The sequence below is a fragment of the Macaca nemestrina genome, chromosome 16 (genome assembly GCF_043159975.1).
Source record: "Macaca nemestrina isolate mMacNem1 chromosome 16, mMacNem.hap1, whole genome shotgun sequence".
Classification (NCBI taxonomy): Eukaryota; Metazoa; Chordata; class Mammalia; order Primates; family Cercopithecidae; genus Macaca; species Macaca nemestrina.
Window position 1 is genome coordinate 38,457,678 of NC_092140.1, and position 18,041 is coordinate 38,475,718.

General features: G+C 38.8%; 1 protein-coding gene across 15 annotated transcripts in view; it reads left to right on the top strand.

The window, feature by feature from the left end:
* LOC139359089 (uncharacterized) overlaps positions 1 to 18,041 on the top strand; it is a 672,031-nt gene that overhangs the window by 35,853 nt on the left and 618,137 nt on the right. For all 15 annotated transcript variants that reach the window (XR_011614728.1, XR_011614729.1, XR_011614724.1 and 12 more), the window contains exon 2: positions 1,974 to 2,126. Coding sequence is in view for 7 of the 15 variants with exons in the window: in XM_071081221.1 (XP_070937322.1) it covers positions 2,004 to 2,126 (123 nt within the window). In the remaining 8 variants the exon portion in view is untranslated. The remainder of the gene's footprint in view (positions 1 to 1,973; positions 2,127 to 18,041) is intronic.

Sequence of the window (18,041 nt, forward strand, 5' to 3'; positions counted from 1 at the left end):
AACACTACTTTACATCCTTCAATCCAATCAAGTTTACACTTAATATTAACCATCACACCATAAAATCCACGCATCACAGGTTTTTTTTTTTTTTTTTTTTTTTTTTTTTTTTTTTTTTTGAGATGGAGTTTCGCTCTTGTTGCCCAGGCTGGAGTGCAATGACATGATCTCGACTCACTGTAGCCTCTGCCTCCCAGGTTCAAGCGATTCTCCTGCCTCAGCCTCTCGAGTAGCTGGGATTACAGGCATGCACCACCACACCTGGCTAATTTTGTATTTTTAGTAGAGATGGAGTTTCTCCATTTTGATCAGGCTGGTCTTGAACTCCCGACCTCAGGTGATCTGCCCACCTCGGCCTCCCAAAGTGCTGAGATTATAGGCATGAGCCACCATGCCCAGCCTACAATTTGTTTAACAATTCACCTGTTTAAGGGCATTCGGCTTCTTTCTGGTTTTTGGTTATTATAAATAAAGCTTCTATGATCATTCACGTACAGGTTTTTATGTGACATAGGTTTGTGTTTCTTTGGGATAAAAATCCAAGTTAATTGTTTAGATTGGTGAAACCACCCAACTAGTTTCCACAATGAGTGTACCATTTTACATTTCCTCCAGTAATGTATGAGTGGTCCAGTTTCTTCTTCAAGTGGCAGTTGGTGTCACTATTTTTTATTTTAATCATTCTGATAGTTGTATAGTGACTTCTCATTGTTTTAATTTGTATTTCCCTGATGGCTGATGATGGTGAAATTTTTTCATGTGCTTGTTACCAGTATACCTCTTCAGTTAAATGTCTGTTCATGCTGCTTACCTCTTTTCTAATTGGATTTTTAAAAAATTATTGAATTTTGAGAGTTCTTTATATCTTCTAGGTACTAGTCCTTGATTAGATATGTGGCTTGCATGTATATTACCTGAATTTGTAGATTATCTTTTCACATGTGTCACAGCAGATCAGAAGTTTTAAATTTTGATGAGATTCAAATTATTTTGTCTTTTCATAAAATGTGGTTTTGGTGTCAAGACTAAGAACTCTTCACTTAATCCTAAATCCTGAAGATTTTCTTTTATTTATTTTTCTAAACATTTTCTAGTTTATGCTTTACATTAAGCTCATGAACCAGTTTTAATGTTTTGTCTAAGGTGTGAGGTTTAGGTCAATGTTCATGTTTTTGCTTATAGACGTCCAATTGCTCTGGTGCCATTTCTTGAAAAGGCTTTCCTTTCCCCATTGAATTGCTTTCGTGCTTTTGTAAAAAAATAAAATAAAATAAAGTAATTGAAACAGCTGACTATATTTGTATGGATCTATTTTTGGGTTCTCCATTATGTTCCATTGATCAGTGTCTTTCTCCTTCTGCCTGTATCACATTGTTTTTTGATTACTGTAGCTCTACAATAAATTGTAAAATTGTGTATTAATTTCCCAGGACTGCTGTAACAAATTACCACAAGCTTGGGGACTTAAAATACAGAAATTTATTTTCTCACAGTTCTGGAGGCCAGAAGTTGGAAGTGAAGGTGTAGGCAGGGCTTCATTCTCTCTGGAGGCTCTAGGGAGAATCTTCCTTTTCCTCCTAAGCTTCTGGTGGCTGTTGGCAATTCATGGCTTTCTTGGCTTCCTTTAATTTCTGCCTTTGTCTTCATGTCACCTCCATCTCTGTGTATGTTTTCTTATCTGTACATCTGTCCCCAAACTCCTTCTGCCTCTCTGTTATAAGGATACATGTGATTTTAGGGCTCACCTACACAATTCAAAATAAATGCTTTCTCTCAAGATTCTTTTTTTTTTTTTTTTTTTTTTTGAGACGTAGTCTCGCTCTGTCACCCAGGCTGGAGTACAGTGGCGCGATCTCGGCTCACTGCAAGCTCCGCCTCCCTGGTTGACACCATTCTCCTGCCTCAGCCTCCCTAGTAGCTGGGACTACAGACACCCACCACCATGCCTGGCTAATTTTTTTTGTATTTTTTAGCAGAGACGGAGTTTCAGCGTGTTAGCCAGGATGGTCTCGATCTCCGGACCTCGTGATCTGCCCACCTCGGCCTCCCAAAGTGCTGGGATTACAGGCGTGAGCCACCGCGCCCGGCCCTCTCTCAAGATTCTTAATCACATTTCGCCATATAAGGTAGTATTAACTCATTTGCCATATGTGATGGTTAATATTGAGTGTCAACTTGATTGGATTGAAAGATGCAAAGTATTGTTCCTGAGTGTGTCTGTGAGAGTGTTGCCAAAGGAGATTAACATTTGAGTCAGTGGACTGAGAGGGACACCCTCAATCTGGGTAGGTGCCATCTAATCAGCTGCCAGCATGGCTAGAATAAAACAGGCAGAATAAGGTGGAAGGACTTGACTTGCTGAGTCTTCCACTCTTTATCTTTTTCCCATGGCTGGATGCTTCCTGCCCTTGAACATTGGTCTCCAAGTTCTTCAGCTTTTAGACTCTTGGACTTATAATAGTGGTTTGACAGGGGCTCTCAGGCCTTTGGCCACAGACTGAAGGCTACTTTTGAGGTTTTGAGACTCGGACTGATCTACCACTGGCTTCCTTGCTCCTCAACTTGAAGACGGTCTATCATGGGACTTTACCTTGTGATTCTGTGAGTCAAGTCTCCTTAATAAACTTGCTTTCATATATACATATATCTTAATTTTTCTGTCCCTCTAGACAACCCTGACTAATATACCATATAAGACAATAGTCAGAGATTCCAGGGATAAGAATGAGGACATATATTTTAGAAGGCTAATATTTAGCCTACTACAATTGGATAGAGTAATTCCTCCTGCTTCACTCTTCTTTATCAAATTATTGATTGTTTTAGTGCTTCTAGGGCCTGTGCCTTTTCACCTACATTTTAGAATAAACATTTCTTTGTCTTGCCTTGTTGCAATGGCTAGAACTTTCAATACTACATTGAATAAGAGTGGTAAAAGTGGGCGCCCTTGCCTTGTTCCCAATTTTATTAAGAAAGCATTTTTTTTTAACCATTAAGTGATATTACCTTTAAGTTTTGTAGATTATTTTTATCAAGTTGAAATATGTTTTGTATTTCTAACTTGCTGAAAGTTTTGTCATGAATTGGTGTTAGATTTTTCTCAAATGCTTTTCTTGCATCAATTGATATGACTATGAGTTTTTTTAGATGATTGACATATATGGATTACACTGACTGATTTTCAAATGTTGAACAAGCCTTGCATACCCAAAATCAACCTCCATTGGTCACAACTATAAATTTTTCTTTTTTTTTTTTTTGAGACGGAGTCTCGCTTTGTTACCCAGGCTGGAGTGCAGTGGCCCAATCTTGGCTCCCTGCAAGCGGTGCCTCCTGGGTTCATGCCATTCTCCTGCCTCAGCCTCCCGAGTAGCTGGGACTACAGGTGCCCACCACCACGCCTGGCTAATTTTTTTGTATTTTTAGTAGAGATGGAGTTTCACCGTGTTAGCCAGGATGGTCTGAATCTCCTGACCTCATGATCCACCTGCCTCGGCCTCCCAAAGTGCTGGGATTACAAGAGTGAGCCACCGCGCCTGGCCAACTATAATTTTTTTAAATGAATTCTTGGATCCAAGATTCTATTATTTTTTGAGGATTTGTGTATTGATGTTTATAGAAGCTGTTGGTTTAGTTTTCTTCTTTTTTACTGTCTTTGTTTTTGGTATCTATTTTGTCTTGATTGAGTTTTAGTAGTTTGTGTTTTTCAATGAATTGGCCAATTTCTTCTAAGATACTAAATTTATGAGCATAAAATTGAGATATTCCCTAATGATCATTTTAATGATGGCAGAATATGTAATATCTTGTATTTCATTCTTGATATTAATGATTTTTGTTATCTCTTTCATTTTCTTAAGTTTTATCTTCTTTTTGAGTGACAGACATAATTATAAATATTTTATTTATGTCAATATTCTATGGTTTTATCAACTTTGTTGACATTTTAAGAACTACATTTTGTTTAATTGCTTTCCTTTATTGTCTTTCCATTTTCAATTTATTGATTTCTGATATTTCTTTATTTCCCTTCTTCCACTTTTTTTGGGTTCATTTTGTTTCTTTTAGGAAAGAACTTAGATTAATTTATTTAGAAATGTGTTATTTAATTTTTACATATTTGGTGATTTTACTGTTGTCTGTGTTATTGATTTTATGATACTCAGAGAACATACTCTGTATAATTTCAATTCCTTTTTTGGGTTGAGTTTGTTTCATGAAGCAAGATATTGTAACTGTAGTATGTTACTTACAATAGGCAAGTCAATATGCCAAGACACCAGGTTGCAACAGAGAAAGAAGTTTGATTGTAGGGCCATTGAATGAGGAGATAGGAGGAAACCTCAAATTCGGGGAGTTTGGGGCTAGGATTTTTAAGGGTTTTGGAGTGGGCCAAGGTGTGAAAATTGTCAGTTGGTCAAAGGATGAAGTCATGGGACAGGGAGATGAAGAAACTGTATTCGTAGGCTGATTTGGTTCCTCTGTGGGCAGATCTTTAAACTGGTTAGTGTCAGCTGTTCTGCTGAAATTCAAGATCTGCTTAGGCAATTCTTAAACTAAAGCCTTATGATTCCAACCTCAGAAATCCTATATATAGGAACAGTGAGGATGCAGATGGTCCATATCTAGTGTTATTTGACTTTCTGTTATGAGGAAATGGGTCTGTTATAGTAGGTACCTAGGCAGACATGAGCAGGGCAGGAGAGACATCCCAACCTCGTGAATGGCAGGTGACCATCATCTGATGGATGTTAAACTATCTCTCTCAAATAATAATTGGTCGCAGCCAGCACCAGGGAAAGGCAGTTTCCCAATAGATAGAAAACACGTGAAGCTGGTGATCAGCGCTTCCTGACAAAATCCCAGGAGTTGGGTGAGTGGGCTCAAGCATATGCACGAAGAGATAAAATGGCAGAGTTAAATTGGTATATAACCTTTCTCTAGAACACTTAACTGGTAAGGGAAAAACGCCTCAAGTGAGCATACACACAACTCCAGTAAACACATTGTGCATGTGGCCGCTCCCAAGTGCTGGCAGGCTAATGTGCATGTGGAGAGACTGCTTCAAGAGAATAATCAGGGGAAAAGAAATGCAAACCCTGGAACCGTGCCACAGTATAAAACCCAAAGTCAAGGGTCGCATGAAGCACTTGGATATCTCAAGTCACCCACTTGACCCTCTTCTAAGAGTACTTTACTTCCTTTTGCTCTAAAACTTTTTATTAAACTTTCACTCCTGCTCTAAAACTTGCCTTGGCTGCTGCCTCTGCCTTAAAACTACTTCTGCTCCTCTGCTAAACTCTTTCCTCCAAGGAGGCAAGAATCCATTTACGGCAGACCTGTATGGATTAACTGCTGATAACGGGTCAATGTACAGCCTGATTAATGCTTAATTATAGCTATAGTTCTGTAGCTATTTAACCCTTTGAGGATGGCTTCAATATTGTCTAAGTTGGTAATTCTTCCATGGGTGCTTGAAAAAAATAAGTATTCTGCTGTCTTTGGGGTGAATGGTTCTATATATGTTCATAAGATTCTGTTGGTTGATTTTGTTATTTGGATCTCCTATATCCTTGCTGAGTTTCTGTCTGGTAATTCTGTCATTTTTGAGAGGAGGGTGTTGAGATCCCCAGCTACAGTTGTGGATTTGTCTATTTCTCCATTCAGCCCTATCAGTTTTTGCTTTTCCCTCTTGTGCTTCTTCCTCTGTTTCTCTTTTTTGCTTTCTTCTGGGTTACTTGAAAAATTTTTTTAGGAAATCATTTTGATTTATTCATAGTGTTTTTGAATATAACTCTTTGTATAGTTTTCACAATGATTGCTTTGGGTATTATGATATGCAAATATCGTTGATCACAATTTATTGATATGGAAAGCAGAAAATTCCCTTTCCTGGAAGATGTCTGCTTCCTAATCTTCAAAATGATGAATACTTTATGTGGCAAAAGGGACTTTGTGAATGTAATTAGATGAGAATCTTGAGGAAGGATGATTATCCTGGTTGCTCTGGGTGGTCCAATGTAACCACAGGATTTTCTCAAGAGGGAAGCAGAGAGTCATAGAAGTGATGTGGTGATGGAAGCAGAAGTGGGAAAGTCACATAGAGATCTGGAGATGTGCTGCTGGCTTTGAAAATGGAGGAAGGGGCTATGAGCCAAAGAATGCAATTGCATCCTAGAAATTTTGTCTATTATGTTAGGAGGTTCTGGATCCTCATTAAATCTTTTATTTTAGCAAACTGTCAGTCTGTTTAGCATTCAGATCCTAGCCTACTTTTTGAGGTTGTTAATAAAATGACAGCTTAATTTTTACAGTCTTTGCAGTGTTATTTTGGTTGGCTTGATTTTTCTTTTGCTGCTGGGGCTCCCAGTAGTACTTGCTGGTGCTGGCTGAGGGGATAAAAGAAGTTTCCCCAGGCTGGGCTTCCAGGTGTCTCTCAGAGCGGGGGGGGAGTCTTATGCCTGTGGAGGTCCCAGGGGCTTCCTGCACTGCACCTCTTGCTGTGCCTGTGTCCCTCTTCCAGACCTCCTGGCTATCTCTAGTATCTCTCAGTGAGGGAGAAGAGCCTGAGGCCCAGTGAAAAAAGAGTGAATTCTCTCCTGGGCTACTTGTCAGTGAGGCTCCTGGTGGATCCCACCTTGCCTATTCTTCTGGGTTTGCCTAATGTTGTTGGAAAGGCTCCCATTCAGTCAGGGGATGGAAAGAGCCTACCCAGGCTGGTTTAGTTGTTGGTTGGGGTTCTGAAAATGCTAGGTCTTGGTGACTTTCAAGTTCTGTTGGGGAGGAGGGTAGGCATGCAACACCCTGCCACAATGTTGATCTCCCAGTTGTTATTGGACCAACAGTTTCATATTCCTGCTGCACAGTAAGAGATCAATACACTGAAATGGTAGGGTTTGTGGCAGAGAAAATTTAGTGATTGCATAGCATTGAGTGAAGAGATGGGAGGATACCCTCAAATCCATCTCCTTGAGGAATTCTGGGCTGAGGTTTTTAAGGGAATAATGGAGGGTGAGGGGCTAGAAAATTGAAGTCATTGATTGGTCAGAGTAAGGGGAATGAAATCATCAGGATGTGGCAACTGCATTTATTGGTTAGTCAGTTTCTCATGATGTCTTTCTGACCAGCGGATGTCAGTAGTTTTGCTGGTACACAGGACCTGAAAGAATGTCTCCAGTGGAAAACTTAACATTTCATAATGCCGAAGTTGTTATCTGTAGAGCAGTTAAGGGAACCATAATGTAGGGTCTATGTGATTCTAAGGCAATAGGCAATTACAAGAAAGCAGGTCAGAGAGTGAGCTGACCTAATGATTAATACTGAGTGCGCTGTAGGCTGGGTTTATTTTTGTTTTTCTCCCTTATTGGGGGACCCCGTCCCCAGTATGTCAATGTAGGTTCTTTCTATTTTCCCTAAGTGTAGGCTGGTCTGAGAAATAAAGAGAAAGAGTACAAAGAGAGGAATTTTACAGCTGGGCTTCCGGGGGTGACATCACATTTTGGTAGGACGATGATGTCCCCCAAGCTGCAAAACCAGCAGGTTTTTATTAAGGACTTTAAAATGGGAGGGAATGTACAAACAAGGAGTAGGTCACAAAGATCACATGCTTCTGAGGCCAGTAAAGATCACAAGGCAAAGGGCGAAGCAAAGATCACAAGGCAAGGGTAAAATTAGAATTACTGATCAGGGTCTGTGTTCAGCTCTGCATATATTATCTTGATAAACATCTTAAACAACAGAAAACAGGGTTTGAGAGCAGAGAACTGGTCTGACTTCAATTTCACCAGGGTAGGGTTTTACCCCACCCTAGTGAGCCTGAGGTTACGGAAGGAGACCAGGGCATATTTCAGTCCTTATCTCAACTGTGTAAGACAGATACTCCCAGAGTGGCTGTTTATAGACCTCCCCCCAGGAGTGCATTCCTTCTCCTGGGTATTAATTATTAATATTTCTTGCTGGGAAAAGAATTCAGTGGTATTTCTCCTACTTGCACGTCTGTTTATAGGCTCTCTGCAAATAGAAAAATATAGGCTCTCTGCAAGTAGGCTGTATTCTGCCTGACCCCTCAGGCAGTCAGACCTTGTGGTTATTTTCCCTTGTTCCCTGAAAATTGCTGTTATTTTGTTCTTTTTCAAGGTGCACTGATTTCATATTGTTCAAACACACATGTTTTGCAATCAATTTGTACAATAGTGGTCCTGAGGTGATGTATATTCTCAGCTTACGAAGATAATAGGATTAAGGGATTAAAGACAGGCATAAGAAATTATAAGAGTATTATTTGGGAACTGATAAACGTCCATGAAATCTTCACAATTTATGTTCAGAGATTGCAGTAAAGACAGGCATAAGAAATTATAAAACTATTAATTTTTGGGAAATGATAAATGTCCATGAAATCGTCACAATTTATGTTCCTCTGCTGTGGCTTCAGCTGATCCTTCTGTTCAGGGTCCCTGACTTCCTGCAACACTCCTTTCCTTCTTCCCTGATTAATTTTATGAAGTTTATAGGGGCAGTTTCATAGTCTTGGGATTCCAAACAAGTTTGCCTTCTTCTTACCACCTTTCAGAGTTCTCCTTTGGTTGCTTTGCATTATGTCCAGGGTTTATGGTACCTAGCAGGAAGAAACAGGGAGAGAAGGGTTTGTGCCTTCTTGTCCAGACTGCAAGTCACTGTTCAACTTTGATAACGCCAAGTTGCTTTTGCTCATGACCTAAAAGAAGGACTAGTGTACCTGAGTTGCTGGAAGAAGGCACCTGAAAAACAATGAACTAACGAGTATGGAGTCAGATGAGGTTGGTGTATTAGGAAGGGTCAGGTCATGCAAAAACAATGCAGATCACGTTAAGGAGTTTGGATTTCATTCTAGGTGCAGTGGGAAGCCATGTAAAATTTTAAGCAATGGAATAACTTGATCCGTTTTAAATTTTAGAATGATCATTTCAATTTCAATGTGGAAAAGAGGTGTCAGGGCTTATGAGTGGAAATATTGAGACATAAAACTATTGTCTACTAGATTGAGACAGGATGGCTACTGAACAGAGGTAGAGCTGGAGATAAGTAAAATGATTAGAGATAGATTTTGGAGGTATTACCTGTAGATTTGGGGGTGGATTGACCATGGAATATAAGTGAAAGAGACATATCACACATGCCTCTCAAAGCTCTGGCTTAATGAACTCTGTGGGTAAGGATAGACAAGAGAAGGAATGGGGTGAGAGGTATATCAACGGTTTATTTTGAGATAAATTTTACATATTAAAATAGAGATGCCAAATAGATGCTTATGCTTATAAATATCAGCTCTCAAGCTCAGAAGAGAAGAATGGACTAGAAATACAAATGCAGAGAATATCAGATCATAGGTAATGGGAAAATTGTGGGAATGGATGAGATCACCTTGGAGAAAATATAGAGTAAGAAGAGTAGAGTGCTCAGTTCAGAGCCCTGAGGCAAACTAACATTTGGTTGTCAGAAGAGGAGGAATGTGCCAAAGAAAATAAGTAGCAGCAGCCAGAAAGAGATAGGAAGAAAGCCAAGAAAATTTCCCATCTTTATAAGAATTTCTTTCACATTCTCATCACATTAATCACCCATAAGGATGCTAAACTAAGCAGAAAGTCACAAACACGCTCCTCCACATAATGTAATCAAGTTCCCTAATTATTCAATTACTTTATTGCCAATTCACATTAAGAAGTTATCTGTAGGAGAAATTTCTATATGCACACAAACACACACAAAAATCTGGAAGATAATTTAAGAAAATATTAGCAGAGATTATATCTGATGATAGAATCATGGATGTTTTTTATTTTCTTCTTTTCATTTTTCTAAAGTTTTAATTTTTTCTATAATAGGCTTATCAGAAAAATTATCTGAAGTTGTTCTTTTTTTGAAGGGGGAGAAACTATGTTCTATTATTTGGAACAAGGGAAATTAATCTGAGTGTTATGGCATACCATGATTCTATGACACATCTCAAATGGTTCTTTGAGTTAGATACATACAATTTATTTTCCTCTGTGATCCTCAGGGCTCTTTCCTTACAGATCAGTACATAGCTCTCTATAGATAATAATGGGAGACCATGAGGCAAAAAGAATATGAAACTTAAAATTATTTGTGTTTGAATTCTATCTCTGCGGCTTCGTATCTTTGTTACAAGGGATATGCTGTAAAATGGGACTATTAATGTATATGTTTTGAGGAGTAATCAGAGGATCAAAATTAGATAAAATAGATAAATGGCACAGTCCAGTTTTTGACACATGGTAGGTTATAGATAAGTGGTAATGGTTAATATTGCAGGCTATGGAGAGAGAGAGCCTAGGTTTGAAATTTGCTCATCATTTACCAAATGGGTCATCTGCAAATTACTCAACCTCTGTATGCTGCATCTTCCTTGAGTGACAAATGAAGGTCTTAATAGCACCTCTCACAATAGTATCTATTACTTTGTAGTATCTATCACAATGGTATCTATGACAAGGGTTTTATGAAATAATATATGTACAGCATTTAGAATAGTATGAGGAATATTCACAAGTACTCAACAAACAGCATTTTGCATATTTCTGCTATGATTAAGTTTCTGTAAATTAAATGGTTATATTTTAAACTCCTTAAGGGGCAGGAACCAGGACTTGCTCTTTTTTATACACAATGACTCATGTGCTCAAAAATGTTTATAATGTAGGATTGTCATTCCAAATATTAATTCCCATGACATAAAACTAGAGTTGGAGCTCTCTTAATGTATCTTCACTTAACAAGTCTCACTGAGTTAACTGATGCTCTCATTCTCTTTTGGTGCATAAGGAATCATGCCCAGGTGAGCATTCCTTGTATACTTCAGGTAACTATTTTTATGTGTATTAGCACATTTCTGCTTCTAATAGTAGTTTTATTACCAAGAGACTTGTGTTTATTTCCAAACCAGTTAATGCCAAGGGTGATTATCACAGTGGCATAATTTATTTAGATATGGAATACATTGTTTGACTTTGAGTGTGAAAAGAAAAAGCCATGTTTCTTATGAAAATTAAATTGAATGTTTTGGAAAAACTTAATAAGAATGAGTTCCTGGCCAGGCGGGGTGGCTCACGCCTGTAATCCCAGCACTTTGGGAGGCCGAGGTGGGTGGATCACCTGAGGTCAGGCGTTTGAGACCAGCCTGGCCAACATGGTGAAACCCCGTCTCTACTAAAAATATAAAATAATTAGCTGGGCATGGTGACAGACACCTGTAATCCCCGCTACTTAGAAGACTGAGGCAGGAGAATCGCTTAGACTCAGGAGGTGGAGGTTGCAGTGAGCCAAGATTGTACTACTGCACTCCAGTCTGGGCAACAAGAGTGAAACTCTGTCACAAAACAAAACAAAACAAAACAAAAAAAGAGTTCCTAAAACTTGCTGTCAAATCAGATGTGGGCAATGTAACAGAAAGATATTGGCAAATCTATCTAGACTCATATTGCCTCATAGAATATCTTTAGATTCTCTTTCTAAGAAATGCAAACTAGAAATCACAGACAATGGATAATGGATATGATTTATGTGGGTGATTTATGGAGGTGTGTGTCTCCTTCAGTGGACCTATACTGAAAAAAGAGGTCTTTGCCCAACATCTGAAGATTGGTATGTGTGTATGTATGTATCGCAAGTTAAAACGAAATATTTAAGGCTTACATTCATCCATTTTTAAAGACCCATGCCTGCTTTAATCAACAAATATTCATCCTGAATGTGAAAGAATAAGTGGTCTTCTAAAATTAGATGGGTTGAGCAGAAATTAACTGAATATCTACTCACTTGGGATCCCATGATAATCACTTGCTAATGTTAAGATTTTGAGCAGGTTACTTATCCTCCTGCACCTGAGTTCTTCATTTGTAACAGTTAATTTTTTTATTAATGAGTTTTTTTTTTTTTATTGAAAGAGAGCATATAAACATAGCAGCGTTTTTGGAAGGTAATGAGTGCTTTAAAAATGTATTTTCTTTATTCTGATGACTACTAAATATTTTATTTTCAACCTTGACCTCTCCTAAGCCCTGTACCCATATTTCCAGTTACATCTCAAGACATCTTCACTATTCTCTCAGACTGAGTTTCAAACTATTATCAACGCATTACTTTTTCTTCTATCTAATAACTCATACTCACAAAAAACCTGGGACCACATATGTTTGATTTTGAATTTTAGAAATGTCTCTCTCTATTCTCTCTCTTTCCTTCACTAATATTGCTCCCTTTCTTCCTTTTCCCTTCCTTCCTTCCTAATTGCTCCAGTTTATTTAGTTTAGTGAGATGTATCCTATTTTTATTATTCCAAAATGGGTTTAAGTGAAGTTTATTTCTATTTACTTAAATAACATTTGCAGTTGTTCCTTTAGTTCAAGACTTCATTACTTTTCATAGTACATTCCAATCTCTCTCTCCTCTCTTAGTATGTCCACTGCAGATATTATCTTCCCAGGAAACAAATCTGATCTGCCCACGCACGTGCACGTGTGCGCACACACACACACATGCACACTCTCTTAGACACTCATGCCTTGTCATTACATCCAAGTTGAGATCCAGTCTCCTTAGCTTTGCATATAAGCCCATCGCAATCCTGCTGGAACCACTTTCTATAGATTCAGCTCCTGTTCCTTCCAACCAGACTCACCTTCCTGCTGTTCATGATTCTATACTGTCCTTGTGTTTGTTCTGGTGCTTACATCATGCCATCTTTTGGAGTACCCATTCAAGTGGATTAACATTTTCTGTCTAAGAATTCTTCCCACTCCGAAATGTACAGTAATGAAAGTATCTGGGTGATTTTAGAGGCTAAAGCTGTATCTCTATTATTCTGTATGTACACACGCAGCTGGTTATTTGCACATTTGTGGGCAGAATGTAATCTTACCAGAGTTCTCTTAGGTTGACTTGGTGTCTTCTCCCTAATTACTCCACACAGGGCCTCAAGTGACAATAACAGCTGGTTATGCAATTAAAACCTTTGGGCCGTGAGTGAAGAGCTCAGAGAGGATGACTGGAAGGGCATAGTGTATAACTTACTCATTGGTTTAATAAGATGGAAAGTGTTTGGCTGCTCAGTTATGCAATTCATTTTAACTTGAATGGAGAAATCAAATTAACTGCAGGCAGGTATTATAAGAGCTGACAGCTCCGACATCCTCAGTGTTCCATGAAACCGGGAGATTGTCCTTGTAGAGGCACAGGTCTGCTTTTTCTTCCTTCTTTTTCTTAGAACATTTCTACGTGCTAAAATAAATGTTCAATATACATTTTTTAGTAGCTAAAAGGATGTTTTGATTTTGGCTCTATCAACTGCAGAATTTGCAACAAATTAATGAGAACCTCAGCGGCAGAGGCTAAAAAAGTAATCCCCTGAACCATTACTGCACCCATCAGTGTTCTAAATTGCTGGGTATCTTGGCACAAAAAGAGTAGTGATATACGAGCGTGGTGTTTCCATCTCATTTAGACTCATTCAGATAATTTTGGATTCATGTTTCACAGAAAAATAGATTGTCCATGTTTTCCAACATTACTTTGATAAAGACTGGTGCGGTGGATTTGCTTTCTAATGGCTCATACGATAAGAAGAAAATAAAGAACAACTTTAACTTCCTTTCAAGAGATTTTTTATTTTACTTCCTCAGTGATTTAGGATGTTTTCTTAAAAGCTTCAACACATGGGTTAGAGATAGAGAAAGCAAAAATTAATAGTATAAATTAATAATAGCAAGTTTAATATTCAAAGCTTCTTGAAAACATGCTTTCAAATTATGATTACATAGAAATGCCACCCTTTCTTAATTTGTTGGGTGTATAGTTTAAGGGAACAAGTAAATAGAAGTAGGAGAAAAACAATTACAGAAAAATTAAACCACTTGGCACAATCATTCTAATTGTTGAAACATTTTATGTTGGTATAAGTGTACTGAAATATATACATTTTAATGGCTAATTAAATCTATACGTGTGTTGTGGAAAACACATCAACTAAATATATGTTTATTTCTACCCTCTTCCCCCTCAATGTGAGGCTACTAAAGGGCAGGGATCACATGTTTATCATCTCAGTAATCTCAATTCCTTATCAAGATCCATCTCATTGTATGTTATGCATACCTTTTGTAAGGAAATTAATTATATAAGCACTTAAGTAATATCTATTATATGCCATGCATTATTCTAAACACTCTCTACATTAGTTAAAATATTAGCCATTTTTATCCTTATAAGCATTAGTATTAGTTACCTATTGCTGTGTAACAAATAATCCCACAAGTTAGTGGCTTAAAGGATCAAGAGACATTATCTCACACAGTTTCTGAGGGTCAGAAAATTGGGAGCACCTAGATAGGTAATTCTGGTTTCCTGGTCCCTCAGAAGGTTGAGGTGAAGATGTTGGTTATGACTGTAGTCATCTGAAGGCCTGACCAGGGCTGGAGGATCTGCTTCCAAGGTGACTCACACAGTCACATACATGGCAGAAAACTTAGTGCTGGTTGTTGACAGGAGGTCTCAGTTCTTATTATGTGAACCTCTCCTTAGGGCTACTGGCAGCTGACTTCCTCCAGAGGGTGGATAATCTAAGAAAGGAAAGTGGAAGATAAATACTTTTTTGACCTAGCCTTAAAAGTCATACTCTGTCACTTTTGCAGTCTATTGTTTACACAAGTCAACCTATTCTATGTGAGGGGTACTGTGCAAGAGCATGAACACCAGGATATAGTGGTCACTGTGGGCCACATCGGAGGCTGGCTACCACAACAGGTATATACACTAGGTGCTTTCATTATACCCATGTTACAGTTGGGGAAAATGAGGCACAGAAAGATTAAGTAATTCGTGTATGGTGGGGGTTAAATGAGATCTCACATGCAACACACACACAAGATGTAGAACATTATATGGAACATGCTAAACATTCAAATATTAGCTGTTATTTTTCTCTAAACGCCAAAATTATTGCCTTTGGCATTTGTTTTTAAATGTCAATGGGTCAGGATGGCCAGCTATGGGTTTCATTTTATGGAAACACATTTTGCAGCTATTGAGAGGGAAAGCTGGCATGTGACATGTATTAGTGTCCTATTGCTGCTGTAACAAATTAGCACAAACTTAGTGGCTTGGCCTAGTGGCTTAAAACACAAGTTTAGTATCTTACAGTTTTATAGGTCAGAAGCTTGACCTAAGTCTTACTAAACAAAAATCAAGATGTTGGTAGGGCTACATTTATTTTGAAGGCTCTAGAAGAGAGTCCATTTTCTTGCCTTTTTCAGCCTTTTGAGATTGCCTGAAGTCCTTCTCTCATGGAGCCCATCCTCCATCTTCAAAGCCAGCAGGGTAGCATTTTCCAATTTTGCTCTCTCTCTCACTTCTGCTTCTGTCACTGCGTCTCCTTTGCAATTTCTGCTTCTGTGGTCATGTTGTCTTTTCTCCTTTCTCTGTCCTTTGTGTCTCTCTCTTATAAGGACCCTTGTGTTTACATTAGGTCCACTTAGATAATATAGGATAACCTCCTCATCTCAAGAGCCTTAACTCAATCACATCTGCAAAGTCCCTTTCATCATGTAAGGTAACATTCACAGGTTCCAGGGATTTGAATACGCACGTATTTGGGAGACCAATCATTATCCAGCTTACTACATGATGAGTGCTTAGTTTTTGTTTGGTCAAAGCTTTTGAAAAAGAATACTTTTGTTATGGTCACTGAACTATCTCAGGCAAGAGGGGGAATTGAATCTATCTGCCTCTCTCTCCTGGGGTGGTTTTAAGGTTTAATCTCTTCATATCCTGAGAATGATTCATGCCTCCTCTTACATTGCATTGTAGGAAGCAAGACTGTAGCAGAAGCCACGTCAGGATAAATATCAGAGTCTGAGTTCTTGTACATGTTCTGCCATCTTCTGGCTGTGGTACCTTGAGCAAATTAGCATTAGAATGGTGATCATTAAAAAGTCAGGAAACAACAGATGCTGGAGAGGATGTGGAGAAATAGGAATACTTTTACACTGTTGGTGGGAGTGTAAATTAGTTCAACCATTGTGGAAGACAGTGTGGCGATTCCTCAAGGATCTAGAACTAGAAATACCGTTTGACCCAGCCATCCCATTACTGGGTATATACCCAAGGGATTATAAATCACTCTACTATGAAGACACATGCTCACATATGTTTATTATGGCACTATTCACAATAGCAAAGACTTGAAACCAACCCAAATGTCCATCAGTGATAGACTGGATAAAGAAAATATGGCACATGTACACCGTGGAACACTATGCAGCTATAAAAAAGGATGAGTTGATGTCCTTTGCAGGGACATGGATGAAGCTGGAAATGATCATTCTCAGCAAACTAACACAAGAACAGAAAACCAAACATCACATGTTCTCACTCATAAATGGGAGTTGAACAATGAGAACACAGGGACGCAGGGAGAGGAACATCACACATCAGGGCCTGTTGGGGAGTTGGGGGCTAGGGGAGTTATAGCATTGGGAGAAATACCTAATGTAGATGACGGGTTGATGGGTGCAGCAAACTACCATGGCATGTGTATACCTATGTAACAAAACTGCACGTTCTGCACATGTACCCCAGAACTTAAAGTATATATTAAAAAAAACATTGTATATCTGTTAAGGGATAAAGAGTCAACATCCATAAACAAATATCTAAACAATGTTGTGACCAAAAATACCTGCCTTGCCTACTTGACAGATTGCTGTGTTCATCAGTTGAATAATATGAAAGGACATATTTTGAAAGACATAAAAATCCAAACAAACATAAGATCTCATTGGCATCCTTGCTGCCAGCGATCTGAGCCCCCGACAAATGAAGCTAGCATAGTTGTGAACATGAAAACAAACAAACTTGGACATTCTGAGGGTCTCTGTGAGTGCGCAGGACTATGAGGGGAATGTTTTTTATCCCATGCCTTTGGGAGTTACATCATTTCCTCACTCGGTGGAGTGAGATGGAAAATGAGAGAGATTTTCTAACCAAACAACATTTAGACCCCTTGCAGTCTTCCATGCTCAAATGAAAACAAAGCCTTTAATTTGTGAACGTGGGCTTAAATATCATGTTAACCAAGTTAATATGTTATTAAATGACTTATATATGTCAAGTGGGGAGGTAATTAAGAGTTGAATATTCTTCAGAATTTGTTTTTTATTCACTTATCCCAGGTATGTTTTACAAATAGGCCTTTTGGGGCCAAAGGAGATATGTTAGGTGAGTGGATGACCACAAATGAGGAGGAAGACATCCTCAAGTGTGATCGCGTAGTATTCATGTCATTCTTGCTTCATGAAAAGTTCTCTGAGCTGCTTTGTGTGAGGCTGTATCAGGGCCCTGACAACCCAGGGCTTTTATTGAGTAATCCTTTCAGAGTCAACAGATACAAATCAAAGATAGCCTGGTCCATCCCATTTACTCCCCTTCTTTAAGCAATTGTTCATACAGGTAAGGCTGATAGAGTTGGGGGATGGTCACACAGAATCAGAGAGCTCAGGATTAGAAAACCCCCAAGAGGTCCTTCAGCAGGTTAGCACCTTTATTGCCACTTACAGCCTTAGAGCTTTACAAGCTATTCACCCCTTTTCAGCCAGGGTTTAATTTTCTTAAAATCACTATTGATTTGCCTCAACCACCAATCTGTTTTCCAGAGTTGTCAATTTTTCTACCGGTGAATCCATCTTGCTCTGTGCCATGGGGTATACAACTTTAGGCCCCTCCCCAGTGAGTGCCTGTCTTCCTACCCACTGGGGCACACTCACTGTGGTGACATCAATCACCCCATGGGAGGTGGCTGTAGATAACTGCAGCCTCTACCCCACCAGCATTGTTTAACAAAAGGCAGAGAATACTGAATCTGCAGCAAACATCCTGTATCTTTGCCTTGTCCTTCTTCAAGTATAGATTTCACAGAAGTCAATCTTGCTCAAAGAGGGGAATTACTGCCTGTCTGAAGGGGGAGTCAGGGAGTCTCCTACCCCGCTGTT